Source organism: Puccinia triticina, chromosome 12A (assembly GCF_026914185.1).
Source record: "Puccinia triticina chromosome 12A, complete sequence".
Lineage (NCBI taxonomy): Eukaryota > Fungi > Basidiomycota > Pucciniomycetes > Pucciniales > Pucciniaceae > Puccinia > Puccinia triticina.
The window spans coordinates 1,421,964-1,440,099 of NC_070569.1; the positions used below are offsets into that span (position 1 = coordinate 1,421,964).

An 18,136-nucleotide genomic window follows, 5' to 3' on the forward strand; every position below is an offset into this window, starting at 1 on the left:
TATATAATATAGATATATTTATATGCATTTGTCTATAGATACATTTTGGGAATCAAAGATATCAGGAGACTTGGAAGCAGAATGATTGAGTATGTAGGGTATCAAAAGGAAGCCAGGTGATGGTGTATTAAAGGAGCAAGCAGCGAGAGTGGGCCATGGGAGTCCTGGCTCCATGAGATGTCTGGACTACTGCAAATCCGAAGGAAATATATACTTGGATGCGGGAAAGGGGCCCAGCGGAGGAATGCGTCCTGGTAATTTAGAGTCGAAGGAGATATCTGAGGCGCTCATAATTCGTCGTAAGCAGGTAGGCCGACCAGAGAGGATATCGGGACTGAACCTCCACCCAGTGGGCCACGACTTGCGACGTCGTAGCTAGGCACTCTATATTGAGGAAAGGCGGGTCAGTGGGCTATTTTTTCTATGCGTGAGGGAAGGGAGGGAAGGGGGAGGCATACCTGGAGAGGACGTCTTCGGATTCCTCGTCGATTTCATTAGGGGGGTCTGTGCTGGCGGAGGAGGCGGGATTCGCAGGTTGTTGGAGGGCTTCAGGAGGGGGGGAAGTGGCGGGGACGGGGATAGAGGAGCTGGCGCTGGCGACGTGGGCGGCGGAGGCGAAGAGGTGGGTGAGCGAGCTGGTCGAACTCGTCCGGGTGCCCAGGCCGGGCTTCGGCGCCGTCGGCGGACTCTGCCCACCCGTCGTCGAACTCACACTCAGTTGTTGCGCCATCCGCGTCAGCGCCTTGGGGAGACGCAATTGGTACTTGTTCAGACTGCTGCTACTCGCCATCGAATTCAGGAACGGGTGGGTTCCGTTAGGACTCGATCCCCTACTCGAGGCTCGACTGCTAGTGTGACTCGACCTTCCACTACCCCCAAACAATCAACAAAGAGATTGTAAAAAACCAATTAGCCCTTGATGTCATGTTTCTTTCGGAATGCAGTAAGAAAGTCACTCAACCGACTAGCATGGTCAGTTTCAGCAGAAGGGTCCAAAGAGCGCGCCAGTTCGGGGTCGTTCCATCTGGTCATGGTAGGGAAGTACCCATGGCTGATTGAGGAGCGTCTCGAGCTGGGACTTTCGAGGGGTGTTCCAGCGGGAGTGGTAGCCAAGGACCAGGGGGCTGGGATGAGCGCAGGACGGTTGCCGGCGCTAGCGATGGGTGCAAGACGATCACGGACGTGCTCGGGGTATGAGGGCAGCTCGGCGGGAGCACCGTCGGTTTGAGCAGCGGGGAGGAGGGCTCCGGAGGGGCCAAAGGCGAGCGCGTTTGTGCCATTGCCGCCAGCAGCCAGCATCGCCTCAGCCATCATTTGGACCGCGAGCACGTGCAGTGGAAGTGCACAGCGGAGCTCGGAGGTGTGTCCATCGGGGTTACTGATAAACGCGCTGAACCGGAGCTTATGGGTAACCGTGACTGGGGGAATCGGGTGGGTCGGTGTCGTCGTCGCCGGCAGATTAATCCCCACCACTTTCTCCAACTCGCCCGAGAGGTTCTCTGGATTCTCAGGGTCAAAAATCTCCGTCACGCTCCGCGTGCCCGTGCTCACCGCCCGACTCCTTGCCGGCTCCGATGGCCCGGGACCGTTCTCGCTCCTCGAACTACCCTCGTTCCCCACCGACACCGCTTGCAATCGCCGGGTGAGTAGACTCAAATCCGTCGACGTCAGTGCCCCCATTCGTCTGCTTGGTGGCTCCGATGACCGTGAGGCGGGCTGGCTTGTACCCGTCTTGAATTCGAACCGATACTCGCCAACGTCCCGGTTTTCCACGTGTGGCATGGCACCTGGTTTGGCCAATAGCGTGCTGCATTGTTTTTTTTTACAAAGTGATGAGTAAATGCCACGGAAATTCAACATAAGAAAATCAAAAATTTAAAAAAATAATCTTACACATGTTCTTTGATTGTCACTACCAACGAAGTCACTCGTACGCCTTTAACCAACGGGGTAAACTTAATGCTGATTGGGATTGTTTCGCCGGCCACAAACGCCTTCCGGGGCAAACTGATTTCATACGAGATTTCTGGATTGAATCAGATCATAAAAAGGCAGATCAGCTTACTTTGCAGATTTTTGCTTCCCTGGCCCACGTGGCAACAGTTATCAATAAAGCGGGCTGTAATAGTGCAAGGAGGGAGACTAACTGCCAGGCCAAGTGTTTTCAATGTCTAAGGTTTGGCTCCATTCCAGTGCTTCAGCCGGGAAGGAGCGGGAGACCCTAAGAAACGTTTTAGTCTCGAACCTGGAGGGATTTTTGAGTAGAAAGGCGTTCGGCCTGGCGGCGACTGCCTTGAGCTTATAATAGATGAGACCGGAGCCGCTTGAGGTTCTTATTGAAGCGGGGAGGCCAGGCGGAAGTTTGAGGCAGAAGTGAAACTGGTGGAGGCCCGACTGAAGGGTGTGGGTATGGGAGGAGTCAGAGCAGAGCGGCAGGAACTCGGAGTGATTGGTGAAGACGGGTGTTTCTTGGTGATAACGCTTTCCGGACAGCGGGTCGAGAAAGTCGATCCGGGCGACGGCCTTGAGGACGAGAGAGATGTGCTTGAAACTCGTGGGCTCAGCCAGTTGGAGGACGATCGAGCCCGCCAGATCAACTGGCGCCCCATTCAGCTCATCCCCAGTGAACGCCCGGTAGACCAGCTCGGCGGAATCCAGCTCGAGCGCGAGCCCCGCTCCGGCAGTCGGCGGCGGGCTTGGCAGCATGGCTGATCCGCTAGCCTGCGGGACATGTGGGCCGATCGGAAACTGGAGCGAGGGCGTTGCCGGGGCGGAACTGGAAGAGCCTGTGCGAATGTTTCCGAGAACCATGGTGTGAATGCTAATTATCTGATCAATCGAATCCGACCCTCGAACGCTTCCTGGTATTTGTATGTAGAACCTTGAAAGACCCCTGGCCAAGCGAGCACGTTTCCCCGGTCTGTCTGCAAGCTACAAGGTTTCTGGGGAAGAATAACCTTAAAAAAAAGCCCGCCGGAGATGATAGACAGGGATGGTAAGCGGCACACTAATCACTCTGTAATAGCCGGACTCTTCCAGAAACCGCTGGAGGAGCAACAATAATAGTGAATGTTGTGTTGCGTATTTGAAAGGACTGTATTCGTAGGTTTCAGATAGCCTTGAGGAAGATATCGGGGAGATATGCAAATGGATGGGTGGTGGATGGATCTGAAAGGAATCCGAGTTGAAACTTCTTGAGACGCCTTTTTAAGGCTCTTTTTGTCAATCTATCTATCTATTTGTATCTGTCTTGCCCCTGGATGGCTATGTCAATGTAAATGTATGTGTGTAGTAGATCTAGAGAAGACAGTTAATCTGACGTACAAGGAGCGAAAGGACTGTCCAGCGACTATGGGAGATGATCAAAGGCAAAGAACACAAGGGAAGGAGCGGAAACGATCAAGCACACAAGGGTGAAATTGTGGTATGATGGCAATGTGTTTTGATGCGTTCAGGTCTAATTGGTTTGTCAAGATAATTCCTAATGGATGATGGTGGGCTTTTTTGAGTGATGTTTCTGCGGCCGACGAAAGCTCCAATTTATCAAGGCGAGCCGGGTGAAGACAGCTGCTTGTCAGGCGATCGTTCAGGTACTTTGGGACGAAGGCGTGAGCAACACTCGCAGATAGATATTAAAGCGGCCAATGAAGCTGGTGTGTTGTGTGGAGATTCGTTTGGAGACCAGGGGGTGGGGGTGCAAAAAGTATAGAACCCCGACGTGAAGAGGTGATCGTCGCAAAACAAAATTATGGTTGTTTTTGTTTGAATGATAGACCATCGGCTCCGACGAAATTACATGGATTGAGCTTATATGTTGGCTGGCTGGTTTTTGATTGGAGGACGGCGGAGAATCCGTGAGAGAAAAGCAGAAGGGAGCTGAGGGAGTACCGCTCGACTCAGAACTTCGAGAAGGCGGGGTGGTTCACGGGGAAGAGGTGTGATGAGGATGCAGCGTGCGTGCCGGAGTGGGCAAGTGATAGAGGCAGACGGAAAGTGGTGACCAAGCCCACGCCAGCCCGAATGCGGAGAATGGGCAGATCTGAGGTTCGTGGCGGGAGGAAGACTGAGCTGAGGGGGCGATGAAGCTCGATGAATTGTAAGGACCAGCCGTCATGGTTAAAGGGGATGCCGGCCAGCCAGATGATTACACCATGCAAGCGCTGAGTTTGAGTGAGGTTTGAGGCCGAGTTCATACAGCAAATGAGACACGCTGAAGAAGAGACATACAATTACAGTCTGCTGGATTGTATTTGGGTTGCCGATAATATGACTTTGAAACTGTCTTCTCTCGTAGCCTGTGCGGTCCAAGGAGGTTCAAGTGCAGTGCTCCTTCATTCTCCGCAGACTTCGGCGATGTCTTCTTTGCATTAGGGAAATGTCCACTTACGCGCCGGGAAGGATGAGCCGGCCGGAATCAACCCGAAACCTAAACACGGCAAACGGGCTATGCGGAGCCTGATCACAGAGCCTGAGGAAAATTTTACGACGACGGCAGGCTTTGATCCCTTAATTTCTGCTAGCCAAACAGAAAGCGGGCAACAATGAACAAGGAAGACATGGAGCCATCTTTCGTCTTATCCGAGATGGTCTCCTGCGACTGAATTTGGCTGTGTGATAAACGTTCAGACTTTCTGCGCAGGAATGCTACACATACAAGCAAGTTGACGAGGTACGCTGTACTCTGTAGGAAATATCTAGATCAAACATTTTGACCGAGCAGGCTTTCCTTTGGCTTCCTCGTCAGCACAACTCCAACCTGGATGAACCGGTCTTGGCTTTCAGAAAAGTCTTCCCGCCCAGACACCCAGGACATGCGGAGCTGAGCTATCACTCTCCTGTTTCTGGAGGATCAGAGTGAGCCGGATGACACCATTCGGACCACTGTACATACAAATGTCTCGACCTAAGCCCGTCCTTGTCCGGACTCCACAATATTGGCTGTCACATATTCACAAGTCTTCACGTTGCGTGCAAGCTTCCTGACAAATCCAGGGACCATTCATGTTTGCACCGGTGGTGCAAACATCTTCACCATCAAATCACGTCACATGTCTGTACTCTGTCGAGTCAGATGACCCGGTTCACCGGGACCCCCAGATGAGATCCCTTTGCATGGATGCATACATACAGATCCACTAATTCAGTCTTCCCCAGAAAAAACAGCCATGAGGTGAACGTATTTTGATTGAAATCGGTGCGTATTTACACATAATATGTACAATATACATACAACTCCCAATGATTTTGGAAGACTCCCGAATTTAACAGCATGTGTGGGGGTGGTGGGGTCATAAATTATAAATGCGTATGTACATCGTTTTCGGGATGTGCGGGGGTGGACGGTGAGAAGCTGCAAGGAAGGCTGGTCGAGACTCGGAGGAGCGGAAGAACTCCGGCTCAAGTGCTCTTCCACGGTCCACCTAGACATTGTCCTGCGTAGGTCGGGTTGGGGGAGCCAGTGGCCCTACTATCACTATCTTTACATTGATCATAGCTGCCAACTCTAACGCTAAAGTTACGATGCAGTAGAACAGAGGACAGGAAAAAGGGGAAAGACCTTGGCAATCACCGTTTTCATCCTTGAATCTGGAGCGCCACCATGGCCGGGAAGTGATGAATCAGTTGGGTATGGCGCAACGAGCATAGCTCATGACTCTATTCTACACCTTGAGCTGAGTGATAACATTAATGTGCGCTTACCGGGAGCGCAGTGTTGTAGCCCAGAGGGCTACGCACTCCGAGACTCGCCGCAGTCGCGGTATCTTCTGCATCCCGGACTTGTGTCCGGGCTGGTGTGTGTGTGAATCCATCCATATCGGTCATTAGAGTTCCTGAGTCACATCACGCAGCGGGAGGTGGGCCGAGTCCAAGGGATAGCGGTAGTGGAGCCAACGTGAGGCGCGCGCACAGGGGCTCCCGCAGTGCGCAGCCCAGGCGCGCCCGGCTGGACTCAAACCTAGTTGGTTGAGGAGCAACCGGTACCGGCTAGGATCCAGCACTCCGGGACCGGCGACAGAGCACACAACGCCGAACACGATATCGCCGAAATATCTGGACAAATTTTCGCCCCCACCCGCCCACCCAGTTGGGGGTCCCACCCGCCCGTCGGGCTCAGACCCCCACATCTTAGTGCTCACATGGGAGGAGAGGCCACACTCCCTAGGAGCAGTGGCCACTCCCCCAACTCATCTTTCCGTCACGCCAAACCCTCCGTCATGAGGAAAGAGGCGCGGAAAAAAGGAAGGAGGATGAGAAGAGGCCACTTTCCCATACTCAGGCAGCTTGGGGAGTTGTAAGGACAACTCCCGGGTCACCTAGGGAATCTTAGACAACACAAGTTTGCAAAGAGAAAACTCACAATGGCTGAGTACCGTAGAGGACACTCAGCCCAAACCCACGCGGAACAGTAGCGGCAGGATTGGAGGCCCCGTTTGGAGCCAATATAATTGCGCGATATAATCTGGAAACTTGTGACATCTGATCAAGTTTTGGCGGACCTGATCAGATGTCACATAGGATGTCATGCAAAAAAACTCATATATTGCCTGGATTATATCAGCTCTGTTGAGTTTTCGCCGTGACAGCCTCGTGAAAGGGCTGAGTAGAATTTGAAATCATTACGCTCACTCGATCCCGCGGTCTGTAGCAGGGCTACAGTTATACAGGGAGACATAGTCCCCCTGTACGCTCACGACCACGAGGAGACCACGTGGACTCCTGCCGGACGCAGGAGGTTCGCCGGCTCCCCATGACGCACTACCGGGTTCGGCCTCGCCGACTCCCCATGACGCACTACCGGGTTCGGCCCGGAGTTACGATCTGTATCCCATTCTCTCGTCATGTTTTAGCCGCAGGGGCTTGGCGCCCCTTGTCTAGTTGTTTTGTCTAGTTCAGTTTCATGGCCACCATTTAAGGTGGCCTCTTTTGTAGGGGTTCTCCCCAGTTCGCCCTGTCTCTTGGAAAATTCAGAGATCAGTTCGTTTTCCTTTCCTTCGCGCCTCTTTTCGTCTGAGCCTCTACCAGCCTGAAGAGCCCCGCTTCAGTGGTAGCGAGAGCTAATATTACGATCCGACAAAAACCCTACTCTTATAAACAATAGAAATTTTTTTTACTCTTTTACATTCCACACCCGTCGCAGTTTGCTTTCCAATCATTTCTTTCTCGGAACATTTTCTCGTCCCCGGCTGCGTACTCTTATCGCGGTTTAGTAGTTCGACCCCACCGCCTTACCCTCGGTTAGTCGAGCTTTCCCTTATACCACTTTATTAGTTCGTGTCCTCCGTGGCCGAAGCGGCAGCGTCCCGTTGTATCAGAGAAGTTCTACCTGTTTGGAGTAGTCGACCAGTTAGTGGTTGACACCTCTGGGGTTGAGGCTTAGAATCGAGCATAGTGCTCTAAGAGAACATATAAAAACAGAACATTGGCTTACTTTTGTTCGTGGTTTTTTTCGCGAAGTAGATGTCGAACCTAGGAAAGGTTGCACATAGCCCGAAGGGCAAAGGAACGGCGGAACCGAAGGCCGAAGTCGAGGCTAACCGCCCGAACCCTCCTTTTAACGGCAGTTTTTACACTGGCGCGGACGTGAAGGAGATGTCGGACCAACAACGTCAGTGGCTCGTCGACCATAACTCCTTGTGCGACCAGTCAGCGTTGAACCTGTTACAAAATGGCGAGGGGAATTCAGTAGGTTCCTCCTCAGAGACCGTTGGGAAGTTGGAGGCAGCCCTGACGACCGCCTTTAAACAGATGAAGGTCGACCCACCTCAAGAATCCGCGCCGCCCGACGCTCGAGTCGGGTCCCAGGCTCAGCCCGCCCACCAGTCGGCAGGCAACCACCAAGAATCCCTTGAAGAGGACGACGAGTACTTCGACGACCTCGGAGAAGAATTGGTCCTCGAGAAGGACCCGATCAAGGCCCTCAAAGGATGGCCCGAGAAAGATAACCCCGTGTTCACGGGTGGCCCGGGTGAGAGTGGCCCTGACTGGTTAGAAACCGTTGCGATGCTGCTCGAAGACCGCTGCATTCACCCCGCTATCTGGCATCGAGTCGCCGGCCTTCGCCTCAGTGGCAAGGCTTTTCGAGATTGGCGGGCTGCAGCGTCAGCCGGGACCCGTCCTAAATCCTGGGCGGAGTTCAAAGTCTGGCTGCTTCGCCTCAACGCAATAGGCGTTACCCCGGCGATGATCGCGGCCGAGTTGAATAGGTTGAAGCAACAACCGAACGAGGCCGTCCAGTTGTTCTACGAGAGGTTCTGCGAGTGGCAGACCAAGGCGAACGCTATCGGCTTCGCATACGACGAGCAGACGGCCTTCATCCAACGTTTGAACACCGGCCTAAGTCAAAAGGTCTCAGAATTCGTCAGCAATCAGTTGATCCTCGGCACCCCGATCAACATGGACACTGTGTTCATGCACGCGGTCACTCACGATCAGCGATACCGCGAGTCGCAAGCGGCGCCAGTAGCCGGCGGTTCGGGATCGTGTAAGCGCCGAGCCGAGGGAGACGGAAACTCGTCCAACAAGAAGAAAGGCGAGTTCCCTTGTCATAACTGCAAGGAACTCGGCCACCGGGTCCAGAAGTGCCCGGAGCCCAAGACCGAAGCCCAGTTGGCTTGGGAGGCTAAGAACATAAAGCCTAAATTAAAAAAAGAGTAGTCGGTGGTGAATCGTCTCTCCCACCGACTTTAGCCGTAGTTCCTTCTCTTTCTTGCAATTTAAACACCATTAAGTTAGAGAGAGACCTACCTGAGCCTCATTGTGAGCAGAGCCACCGTGAGTTAGAAACAGCTGAGATTGCTGATCGCCCAGGCATGGGGACAGCCGCTTCGGATGAGTTGGAGCCTGCCGGGGAGCCGCCGGGCGTCGCCACCGATGTTGTAAGTGATTGCCTGTGTCTTGATGGAGACCACGCAATGGAGTTGAGCAGCGTTGAAGCCCAAGGGGTCCGCGCTGAGTTCCATCATAGAATTGAGGGCCGTTTGGCCAGGGTCCTCTTGGATACGGGCGCTGGATCGTCCTATGTATCTGCTTCTTTCGTCACGGACCTCGGTTTACTGATCAGTCGTTCTCCCGAGTCCTTTAGGGTTACCGGAGCCTTCGGGGATCGGATTCTTGATGACAGATTAGCTACTGTCCGTTTCGTTTTAGCGGAGATCAGCTTCGCGGTAGTTTGTCGACTGGCACCGTTGTCCAGCTACGACATTATTTTAGGCCAAGATTGGATCGCGAGCAATGTCGTCTCAACAGACTGGCGTACCAATACTTGGAACCTACGAAGCCTGACAGGTAACGTAGTAGAATTTAGCTTAGCCTCTTCGTCATTATGTAGCACGTTGACTCACGAACTTGCCGTGATGAGTGACGACAATGAGGTGCTCCTCCCGCGATCGATCCGCCGCCACGAGTTCTACGAGGGCGCTAGGGAGTCGTTCGTCTGTCTCATAGAGTCAGAAGGAGTAGAAGGCCCAAGGGATGAACAGCCAGTAGGCTTACCTACGGCGTTCGGAACCGACGCCCAGTTATCAGAATCTTTGCAGTCGATAGTGACTCGCTTTGCAGAAGTCTTCGGACCAATATCGAAAGTCTCGGATAAGCCGAGGACAATCGAGCACCTCGTCCATACCGGCGAAGCCCAGCCCGTCCACCAGCCGGTGAGACAATTGTCCCCGGCGTTATTGGGTACGCTGAAAGAGCGGCTGGCCAGCCTCCAGGAGGCTGGTTTTATCCGCCCATCGACCTCTCCATGGTCGTCACCTATAGTAATGGTCAAGCACCCAACGTCAGGGAAGGTGCGGCTGTGTGTGGATTACAGAAAGGTTAATTCCCTTACCAAGAAAGATCGGCACCCGTTGCCGATAATCCAGGAGTGCTTTGATGCGCTCAGGGGCGCCAGGTTCTTTTCGAAGATAGACCTACAGCAGGGTTTTCATCAAATGAAAATAGCTGAATCTGACGTACCTAAAACCGCTTTTGGAACCAAGTACGGCCATTTCGAATGGTTGGTGATGCCGTTTGGGCTCGTTAACGCCCCTAGTACATTCCAGAGAATGATGACGCAGCTGCTCCGAGAGTTTATCGACGAGTTCGTTCAGGTATACCTCGACGACATCTTGATTTACTCGAAGTCGGAAGCTGAGCACATCAAGCACGTCGAGCGAGTTCTAGAGGTCCTCCGGCGTGAGGAATTGAAATGTAGTGGAGCGAAATGCTCCTTTGGGTTGAGAGAGATCCAATACGTCGGCCATGTTATCGGATACAATTCGATTCGGCCGATGGACGAGAAGTTAATTTGCGTACGCGAGTGGCCCAGACCTCAGACGGTCTTCGACGTGCGCTCGTTTTTGGGCCTCTGTGGGTTCTACCGCAGATACGTGAAGAATTTCGCTAAGATAGCGGCCCCGTTACACGACCTAACAGCAGGCGGCGTAACAAAGAAGCAACCAGTTCAGTGGTTCCCGGTCCAAGAAGTGGCTTTCAAGCAGTTGAAAGAAGCACTCACGAGCGCACCGGTACTCCTAATGCCGGACGTTCTCAAGCGCTTCATAATGGAGACCGACGCCTCGGATTTCGCCGTGGGAGCAGTTCTGTTGCAAGACGGAGAGGACCTTGTCCTCCACCCGGTAGCGTTCGAGTCTTGTAAGCTAAACAAGGCGCAGGTGAACTATCCGGCGCAAGAAAGAGAATTATTAGCGATTATCCATGCCTGGAGGAAGTGGCACGTATACCTGGACGGAGCCGTAGAAACGACGGTTGTTTATACTGACCATGCTTCGTTAGCCTATCTCTCCACGCAGCTCCTGCCGACGAAACGCCTCCTTCGCTGGATCGAGGAATTCGCCGAGATGGACATAGAAATTCGCTACAAGAAGGGAGCTGATAACATCGTCCCTGATGCGCTCTCACGAAGGAGTGACCTGGCGCTGATGGAGGAGGTCACGGATAAGCTGCACGAATCCGACTGGCCCCTCATCATCCCGTACCTGTTAGAAAACAGGGACTTACCAGAAGGGATCCCAGAGCAATTGGTGACCCGAGCAGAACAGAATTTGAAGTTCTTCGAGTACGATCCCGCAGCTGAGACCTTGATGTATCTGGGCCGGCCGGGGTTGCCAGAAAGATCGCCCTTCGTGGCGTTCGCGTATCGATTTGATCTTCTTCGGTCTGTCCACGACGATCTTGGCCACAGGAGCCGGGATTGCACCTTGCAGATCCTGCGGGGTCGGGGTTGGTGGCCGAAGAGGTACGATGATGTTCAGAGTTACATCCGTACGTGTGAGTCCTGCCAAATTCATGAAAGGCCACACCCAAACCAAGAAACTGCCCTGCAGAAGCCTCTGCCGGCAGTCCTTCCGTTCGAAAGATGGTCGTCAGACCTAATCCAGATGACGGAGAGTTATAAGAGCCACTTTAAGTGGATTCTTACTGCAATCGATCATTGCACTTCATGGCCGGTAGCGGTCCCTCTGAAGGAAGCCTCAGCGGCTGAGATCGCTCAAGCAATTTTTGATCAGATTGTTACCCCTTTTGGGGTACCTAAAGAGTTCCTCACAGACCGAGGGTCTAACTACCTCTCGGCAGGATTCCAGAAATTCCTGGCAGCAGCCGGAATGAAACCAGTCCGAACGTCAGGGTACCATCCACAGACGAATGGTAAGAGCGAACGGTTTAATGGCATATTAGAAGCCGCTATCTTTCGCTTGAACAAATCCGGGGACCCTTCCAAGTGGGAAGACGTCCTCCCGGCCGCCCTGTTTTCCACTAGAATTCACATTAGCGATAGCAGCGGGTTTTCCCCGTTCGAGTTACTCTACGGAGTAAAGCCGCGACTGCCCCAAGATCGCAGGCGTATGATCGCTGCAGAGCCAGCCATCCCAGGCCAGAGCGAGCTCAGAAACCGTATTGAGCAGCTCAACAAGACCAGAACGGAGGCAGCTGGCAACACTGCCGTGCGCGCCTCGAGGAACAAGACAGCCTTCGATGAGAAAACCCATTTTGCACGAGACTTGGACAGTCTTGTCGAGGGCCAAGCCGTGAAGCTCCGAAATGAGAAGCATACCAAGGGAAGCCCGAGGTGGTTCGGACCATTCACCATCACTAAAGTATTAGACAATAATGTTTACATCATTGCTGATCACGACGCAGTCGAGTACCCAAGACCGGTTAACGGCAACAGTCTACGACCGGTAGCACTCCGGTCGCTCATTGTCAATGACATGTGGGCCGCGCCACCCGCTATAGCTCAGCGGGAAAAGCGTGCCGATGCCAAAGTGGCTCGGGACTTATTGAAGAAAACAAAAGTCTTAGCAAAGACCAAGAGAAACACGTCGGCTTCTGCCGAGGTGACGAGTTCAGCTACCCCAACACCCCCGGCTAACCCGCCGGCTCGGAGACTCAAGCTCCGGTTGGGCCCACCACCATCAGGGTCCGGGACGGCCCCCGTTTAGAGGGGGGGATGTTGTAGCAGGGCTACAGTTATACAGGGAGACATAGTCCCCCTGTACGCTCACGACCACGAGGAGACCACGTGGACTCCTGCCGGACGCAGGAGGTTCGCCGGCTCCCCATGACGCACTACCGGGTTCGGCCTCGCCGGCTCCCCATGACGCACTACCGGGTTCGGCCCGGAGTTACGATCTGTATCCCATTCTCTCGTCATGTTTTAGCCGCAGGGGCTTGGCGCCCCTTGTCTAGTTGTTTTGTCTAGTTCAGTTTCATGGCCACCATTTAAGGTGGCCTCTTTTGTAGGGGTTCTCCCCAGTTCGCCCTGTCTCTTGAAAATTCAGAGATCAGTTCGTTTTCCTTTCCTTCGCGCCTCTTTTCGTCTGAGCCTCTACCAGCCTGAAGAGCCCCGCTTCAGGTCCAACCTCACTCCTCCTTCCCTTTCCTGATCTCTATCCATCACCTTCAACCTTTCCCTCCGTCTCGACCTCGCTCAAGACATTCATCAATTGATCTCGACTTCACTCAAGATTCTAAACTCCTCAACTCCTTCGACTTCGCTCGAACACCGATACTCCTTCTCGACTTCGCTCGGGCTAATTGTCAATCCTCAGATCGGCTCCTCTCTCCAATTTGGTGAGAAAAGAAGGAGATTCTCTCGGTCCTCCTTCTCCCTCGACTAATCTCTTTCTTTGTTCTTTTCCTTTATGATCTATAGTGTCCTTGTTCCCCATTTGTCCTGTCCTGTCTTCTGTTCTCTGGTTGTCTCAGCATTGTATGAAACTTGTGGTGGTAATTGTTATTTCTTATTTTTTCTTGTTCTCTGTTCTGTTTCTCCTCATCTTCTAATCTTGTTTCTTTCAGTCTGGTTCTTAATTTCACAGCAATACAGATCAAATCTTCACAAGCTCCAAACGGGGCCTAAAATGTTTATTGAAATGAATTACATTTCTTGAATATTAGAAGCCTTGAGCGTTTGCGCTTGCAAACTCAGTCCACTGCCATCTTACGTTAAACTAAATATCCCTGGTGGGAGCTGTGCGTCTGTAACACCCTGTCCAGAGCTTTGGAAGATAGCATGTAGTGCATTAACGCAAACTGAATCCAGTCAGTCCTTCGGAAGAGGACTGCGATTGCATTCTCACTCATTAAAAAATGTATCAACTGTTGTGATAGATTGCGAAGCCAAGAGGCTAATTACAAAGTATGGTTTATTTTGCAGGGTAGGCATGGCCAGGAACACATGGTACAAGGTTGATTTACGGAAAGATGAACGGGAGGATCCATGCAAAAGAAAAGGCAACCAATACGACCCACTGCCACGGAGTGGTTCATGAGAGATAGAAACATAAGAAAAAGAAAGAGGTTATAGCATGCAGCTGCTGCTGTAAAAGGTGGTCCAGTAAGTACACAGAGACATTTTTAATGGGTTTATTAGAAGAAATAGAACGGAACAAATTGTGTCTAGCACGAATGAAAAAGGGGGATTAACCGTTGATTGGATTTCAGTAACGAACAGACCGGCAAGCCTTGCGCCTCTTCTGGGTATCAGTACTGGTAGCGGTAGCAGTGTCAGTGCTAATGGGTCCGATCTTGACATTGGAGAATTCGACTGAGGCGTCGCCGAACTTGGCTCGGACGTTTTCTGGGTCACCGTCCTTGGCGTCACAAGTACCTCTGGCGACACCCGGCAATTTGGTGTCCTTGGTGGGTGGGTAGTTGGAGTCGAGCCAGTTCATCGAGGCCATGTGGTCATCCCACAGACTGAACACAAGTACCATTCCTTTCTCAAACGCAGCATCCATCGCGGTCATCCCACCTTTGATCTTGAAGTCGTTGATGTCACCGGTGAGCTTCTTGGTGGCGTCACAAAAGCCCTCGGTGATGGAATCGGCCGGCTTGGCGAGTCCGGGGATCTTGACGGCCTCGTTCTTGATGGTTTTCCCGTCTTGAACATAGATTCGGCGGATTTCAGAAAGCGGACCGGTGTCTTTTCCATCGCTGGTGATGAACTGAGTGGTGACGGTGAATTTCTTGGCGGTGTCTACCGTCTTTTTGGGTCCGTAGAATTCCTTGGCGCCCCATCGGTAAGAGGCGAAGTCGCATCCGTCCTTGTCGCAATCAGCCTTGTATCGGTCACCTTCGCCGTTACCGCAGGCTTTTCCAAGGCAGATTGTTGGCTTGGGGCTTTTGCACGGATGGGGAGTGAACGCCTGGGATATCGAGTTGGCCTCCCAGATGTCCATCTCGGTACAGCAGCTGCCCATGTTGCCCGTACCGGAGTTGGGATCTGTCTTCGACCCGACCCATCCGTCCGAGTTGGCCTGGAAACAAAAGATAGCATACATGTAAGCCACATGCGACCCAACAATGTCGAATGAAGAAAGAAGACTAACCTTTCCACCAATCCATTTAACATCCTGGGGACACTGGGCATCACAGTAACCGGTTCCATATTTGGCACCGCATTTGTTGTTGGCAACACCCAGGCCACCATTTTCCTCCATCGCGGAGAAGTAAAGAGCGCCGTTGAGACCACAGGGAAGCTTGGAGACGTCGACGTCGAAGGAGAACTCCTTGTTTTTAAGCTTGAACATGAAATACTTGTCGCCGGTCGTAAAATAGAGTCTGGAGCCGAAGTTCTTCCCGTAGGGACCCTGGGTGATAAAGGTGAGCTTCAAGCCATTCTCGATGGGGACAACGCCGTAGGTGTCCTTGTAGTTGGCACCGTCAAGCGCGCAGTTCTTGGCACAATCTTCTCCGGTGGGGCATAATTTGGGGTCCCACGTGTTACCGGTGTAGCAGTTCTGCTTCGATTCAGTGCTGAAAGCCCATCGCCAATTGGCATCGATCGTGGCGCCACCCGTGACGTCCTTGCAGATTTTACCGATGCAGTTCTTGATGGTAATCGCGGGAGGGACCTCGGGGTTTACGGAGCCAGCTTGCTGGGCACGGATCAACGCGAGGTTGGCCAAGTAAACACTAACAATGACGAACCAGCGCATGATGGAGAATAAAAGCTGCGAGAAAAAGGTGCTTGTCCGAAAGGGAAAGAGGAATTCGAGTATGGATGGGTTGAGAAAATATACAAGTTGTTTGCCGGGGTGAAGAAGGGAAGTTAAACAGACCGGACGGAATGAGGCCCTTTTATAGAGAAATTTGCAAGAGGGTAACAGGCTACCACCAGGTAGGCTGAATGGCCAACGGAAGAACCGAGTCGCAGTGCATCCAAGAATGCTCTCGGCTCGTAACAGGACGAGACCCACGTAACTACATACATGTACGCAATTCAGGGCTGAGGGCTTTGAAACAGCTTGAGAATCAATCCCCATGACTATCTATCTGAGATCTGGGCGAACCCGTAGCTGTGGGTGAGAGCCTCATGCGGAGCTACAGCTTGCCATATTCTAGTCGAGCATAACAAAGCCTCAAACTGCATGTAGCCCCAACGGGGCCGCCCCGCAGGGTCTCTGGAGGTCGCACTTCGGGCGAGGCGCACCCGCCCCGCCCCTGACTAGGCACTGGCGCTAATTTCTTCACCACTTCCTGGCGCGTCGGAAGCAACCCAAGCACGAAGTAGGGGATGTTGCGGCCCGTGTTGCCAATGCCGCAATGTGCCTTGGCGTCGGTAGGGTGATGGCGCTACGGGTGATGGCGCTACGGGTGATGGCGCTACGGGTGAAAGACGGGTCCGTTCGCCCACGGGCCACGACCGAGTGACCGGCGCGCGCGCCAAAAATTTGTAACCTTTACTCCAAATTCCACACACAAAAGGTAGGTTGCGTTGTCAGGCGCTGCTCCATTCAACAGCATGTGGGTGAACCGAATCCGGCAAGTACAGGTCCGCAGTTGTTGCCCACTTGCCCAATTCATCTCAAGTAGACCAAGACGCGATGGGGATGTGTAGGAGAGTGCGGCCATGCTCGTGTTTGTCATAGAAAGGGCTGAATTTTGGATAACGTGGGGTGGCTAATAGAGCCGAAAGAGATGGAATCGAGCTTGAAATCTACAAGGACCCAGGAAACCCCCCATAAATGACCGTAACCAAAATGTATGGATTTTTGGGCAAAAACCAAAATTGGTACGCACAAAATGTGTATGAATGACCTTTTTTTCCATCAAACGTACACACCGCAAAGGTATGACAATAAGCCTGGGGATGGGAGGGTAGTAACTTAAAATGTATGTGAGTCAACAGGGAAAAGGTCCTGGTGCTCCTCTTTGCACCCCCCCCCCCCCCCACCCCCTCGGCACACAACCCACTTGATGACCAGCGCACACCGGTCATCGAGAGGGTCAGAGTGGGTTGTGTACCCACTCGATGACCGGACTTTGCCGGTCATTGAGTAGGCTGAGACCCACTCAATGACTGGCATGTGCACCGGTCATCAAGAGGGCTTAAAGATCCTCAACCTGAGTTTTTTTTTTATGTGTACGCAGGCCTGGTGCCCCCTGCGGGGAAAAAAATGGTAGGTACGGAGAATGTATGGAAAGTTGGGAAATACTCTGAGCATACACACAAAATGTGTATGAATGAGGTCAAAAAATGTATGAATTTTGGCCAAAATCTGGATTTTAGGTTACAGTCATTTATGGGGGGTTTCCTGGGTCCTAATCTACAGCAATGTCAGAGACCAAGGGGAGAACGTAAGTTCATGCATGTATAAATGCATAAATCATCAATTCATAAAACTTTGTTTGCAGGGGATCTCACCAATCTGGTAATCTTTGGCTTTCCCAGCCAAAGAATTTTTATGAATTTATGATTTACGCATTTATGCATGCATGAATTCCAACTTTGAAAACCATGTATCTCAAGACTTGACATCAGGATTTATTTAAACCCGCCATGTTTATCAATTTGATGCAATTAGGAGCAAGAGTTGTGTAAATAAATGTAGACATGTCCATTACACTTATGGTATTCAAAATTACACATGTCACTATTTACATAAAATTATAAAACCAATTTTGGCTGGGAGATGTCAGCGTGCATAAAACTTAAAGTGACATCTCCCAGCCAAAATTGCAGTTTATGACTTTATGTAAAAAAATCTTATGCAATTTTGAATACCATAACTTTGCACTGCCTGTGGCAATATTCAATCACGAACTTGACTGACATAGTGCGTGAGCCTTGAGGTCAATTTTGCCAAACCAATGACTCCAAAATTTCTCAAGTTTAATGGCTTCAAGTTCAACGGCCTTCTCATCCTAGCCAGAAATGCAGCTACAGACAGTGGAAGACTTCCCGTAGGATCTACACCCCCCGCACAGACTAAAATTTCACAGATGTAAACCTTACTGGCTGGTGAAAAGTGATTGAGATCAAGTTCTCACAAGCCAGTAAGGTTTAACCTGGCCTGACAGATCTGGATTTTTAGCCCACGGGAAGTCATCCAGTATTGGTGGACCTTCTCCAGAATTTCTGACAAACCACTCAAATTGAGGTTGATACACGCCAGTTGCTTCATGGCACAGTGTATTTTACTTAACTGCAAGACAAATTGTAACTGGTTTCCTTGAAACATGTCTATGTGCTGAATCCTATGTTATGTACCAAGTGTCCCAGTAAAAGCTGTTAACTGGGTTTATTTTGATATTGAGCTGATCAGTTTCACTTTTGAATACACTAAATGCCACAATTTCTTCTGGTGTGTGTAAAACCAGACAATAGTAAAGGGAAGCGGAGTACGGC

At 51.8% G+C, this 18,136-nt stretch overlaps 2 protein-coding genes across 2 annotated transcripts; both read right to left on the reverse strand.

Annotated features, from left to right (window-relative positions):
• Positions 1-287: 287 nt before the first annotated feature.
• PtA15_12A146 (uncharacterized protein) lies at positions 288-2,811 on the reverse strand (the record flags this gene model as incomplete). The annotated part of the gene is made up of 5 exons (XM_053161726.1): positions 288-384; positions 459-869; positions 962-1,807; positions 1,894-2,026; positions 2,148-2,811. The coding sequence occupies 5 exons, from the start codon at positions 2,809-2,811 to the stop codon at positions 288-290; spliced, it is 2,151 nt and encodes a 716-aa protein (XP_053025715.1).
• An 11,132-nt stretch (positions 2,812-13,943) lies between these two features.
• PtA15_12A147 (uncharacterized protein) lies at positions 13,944-15,443 on the reverse strand (the record flags this gene model as incomplete). The annotated part of the gene is made up of 2 exons (XM_053161727.1): positions 13,944-14,762; positions 14,835-15,443. 2 exons carry the CDS (start codon positions 15,441-15,443, stop codon positions 13,944-13,946), a joined length of 1,428 nt encoding a protein of 475 aa, XP_053025716.1.
• Positions 15,444-18,136: the final 2,693 nt, after the last annotated feature.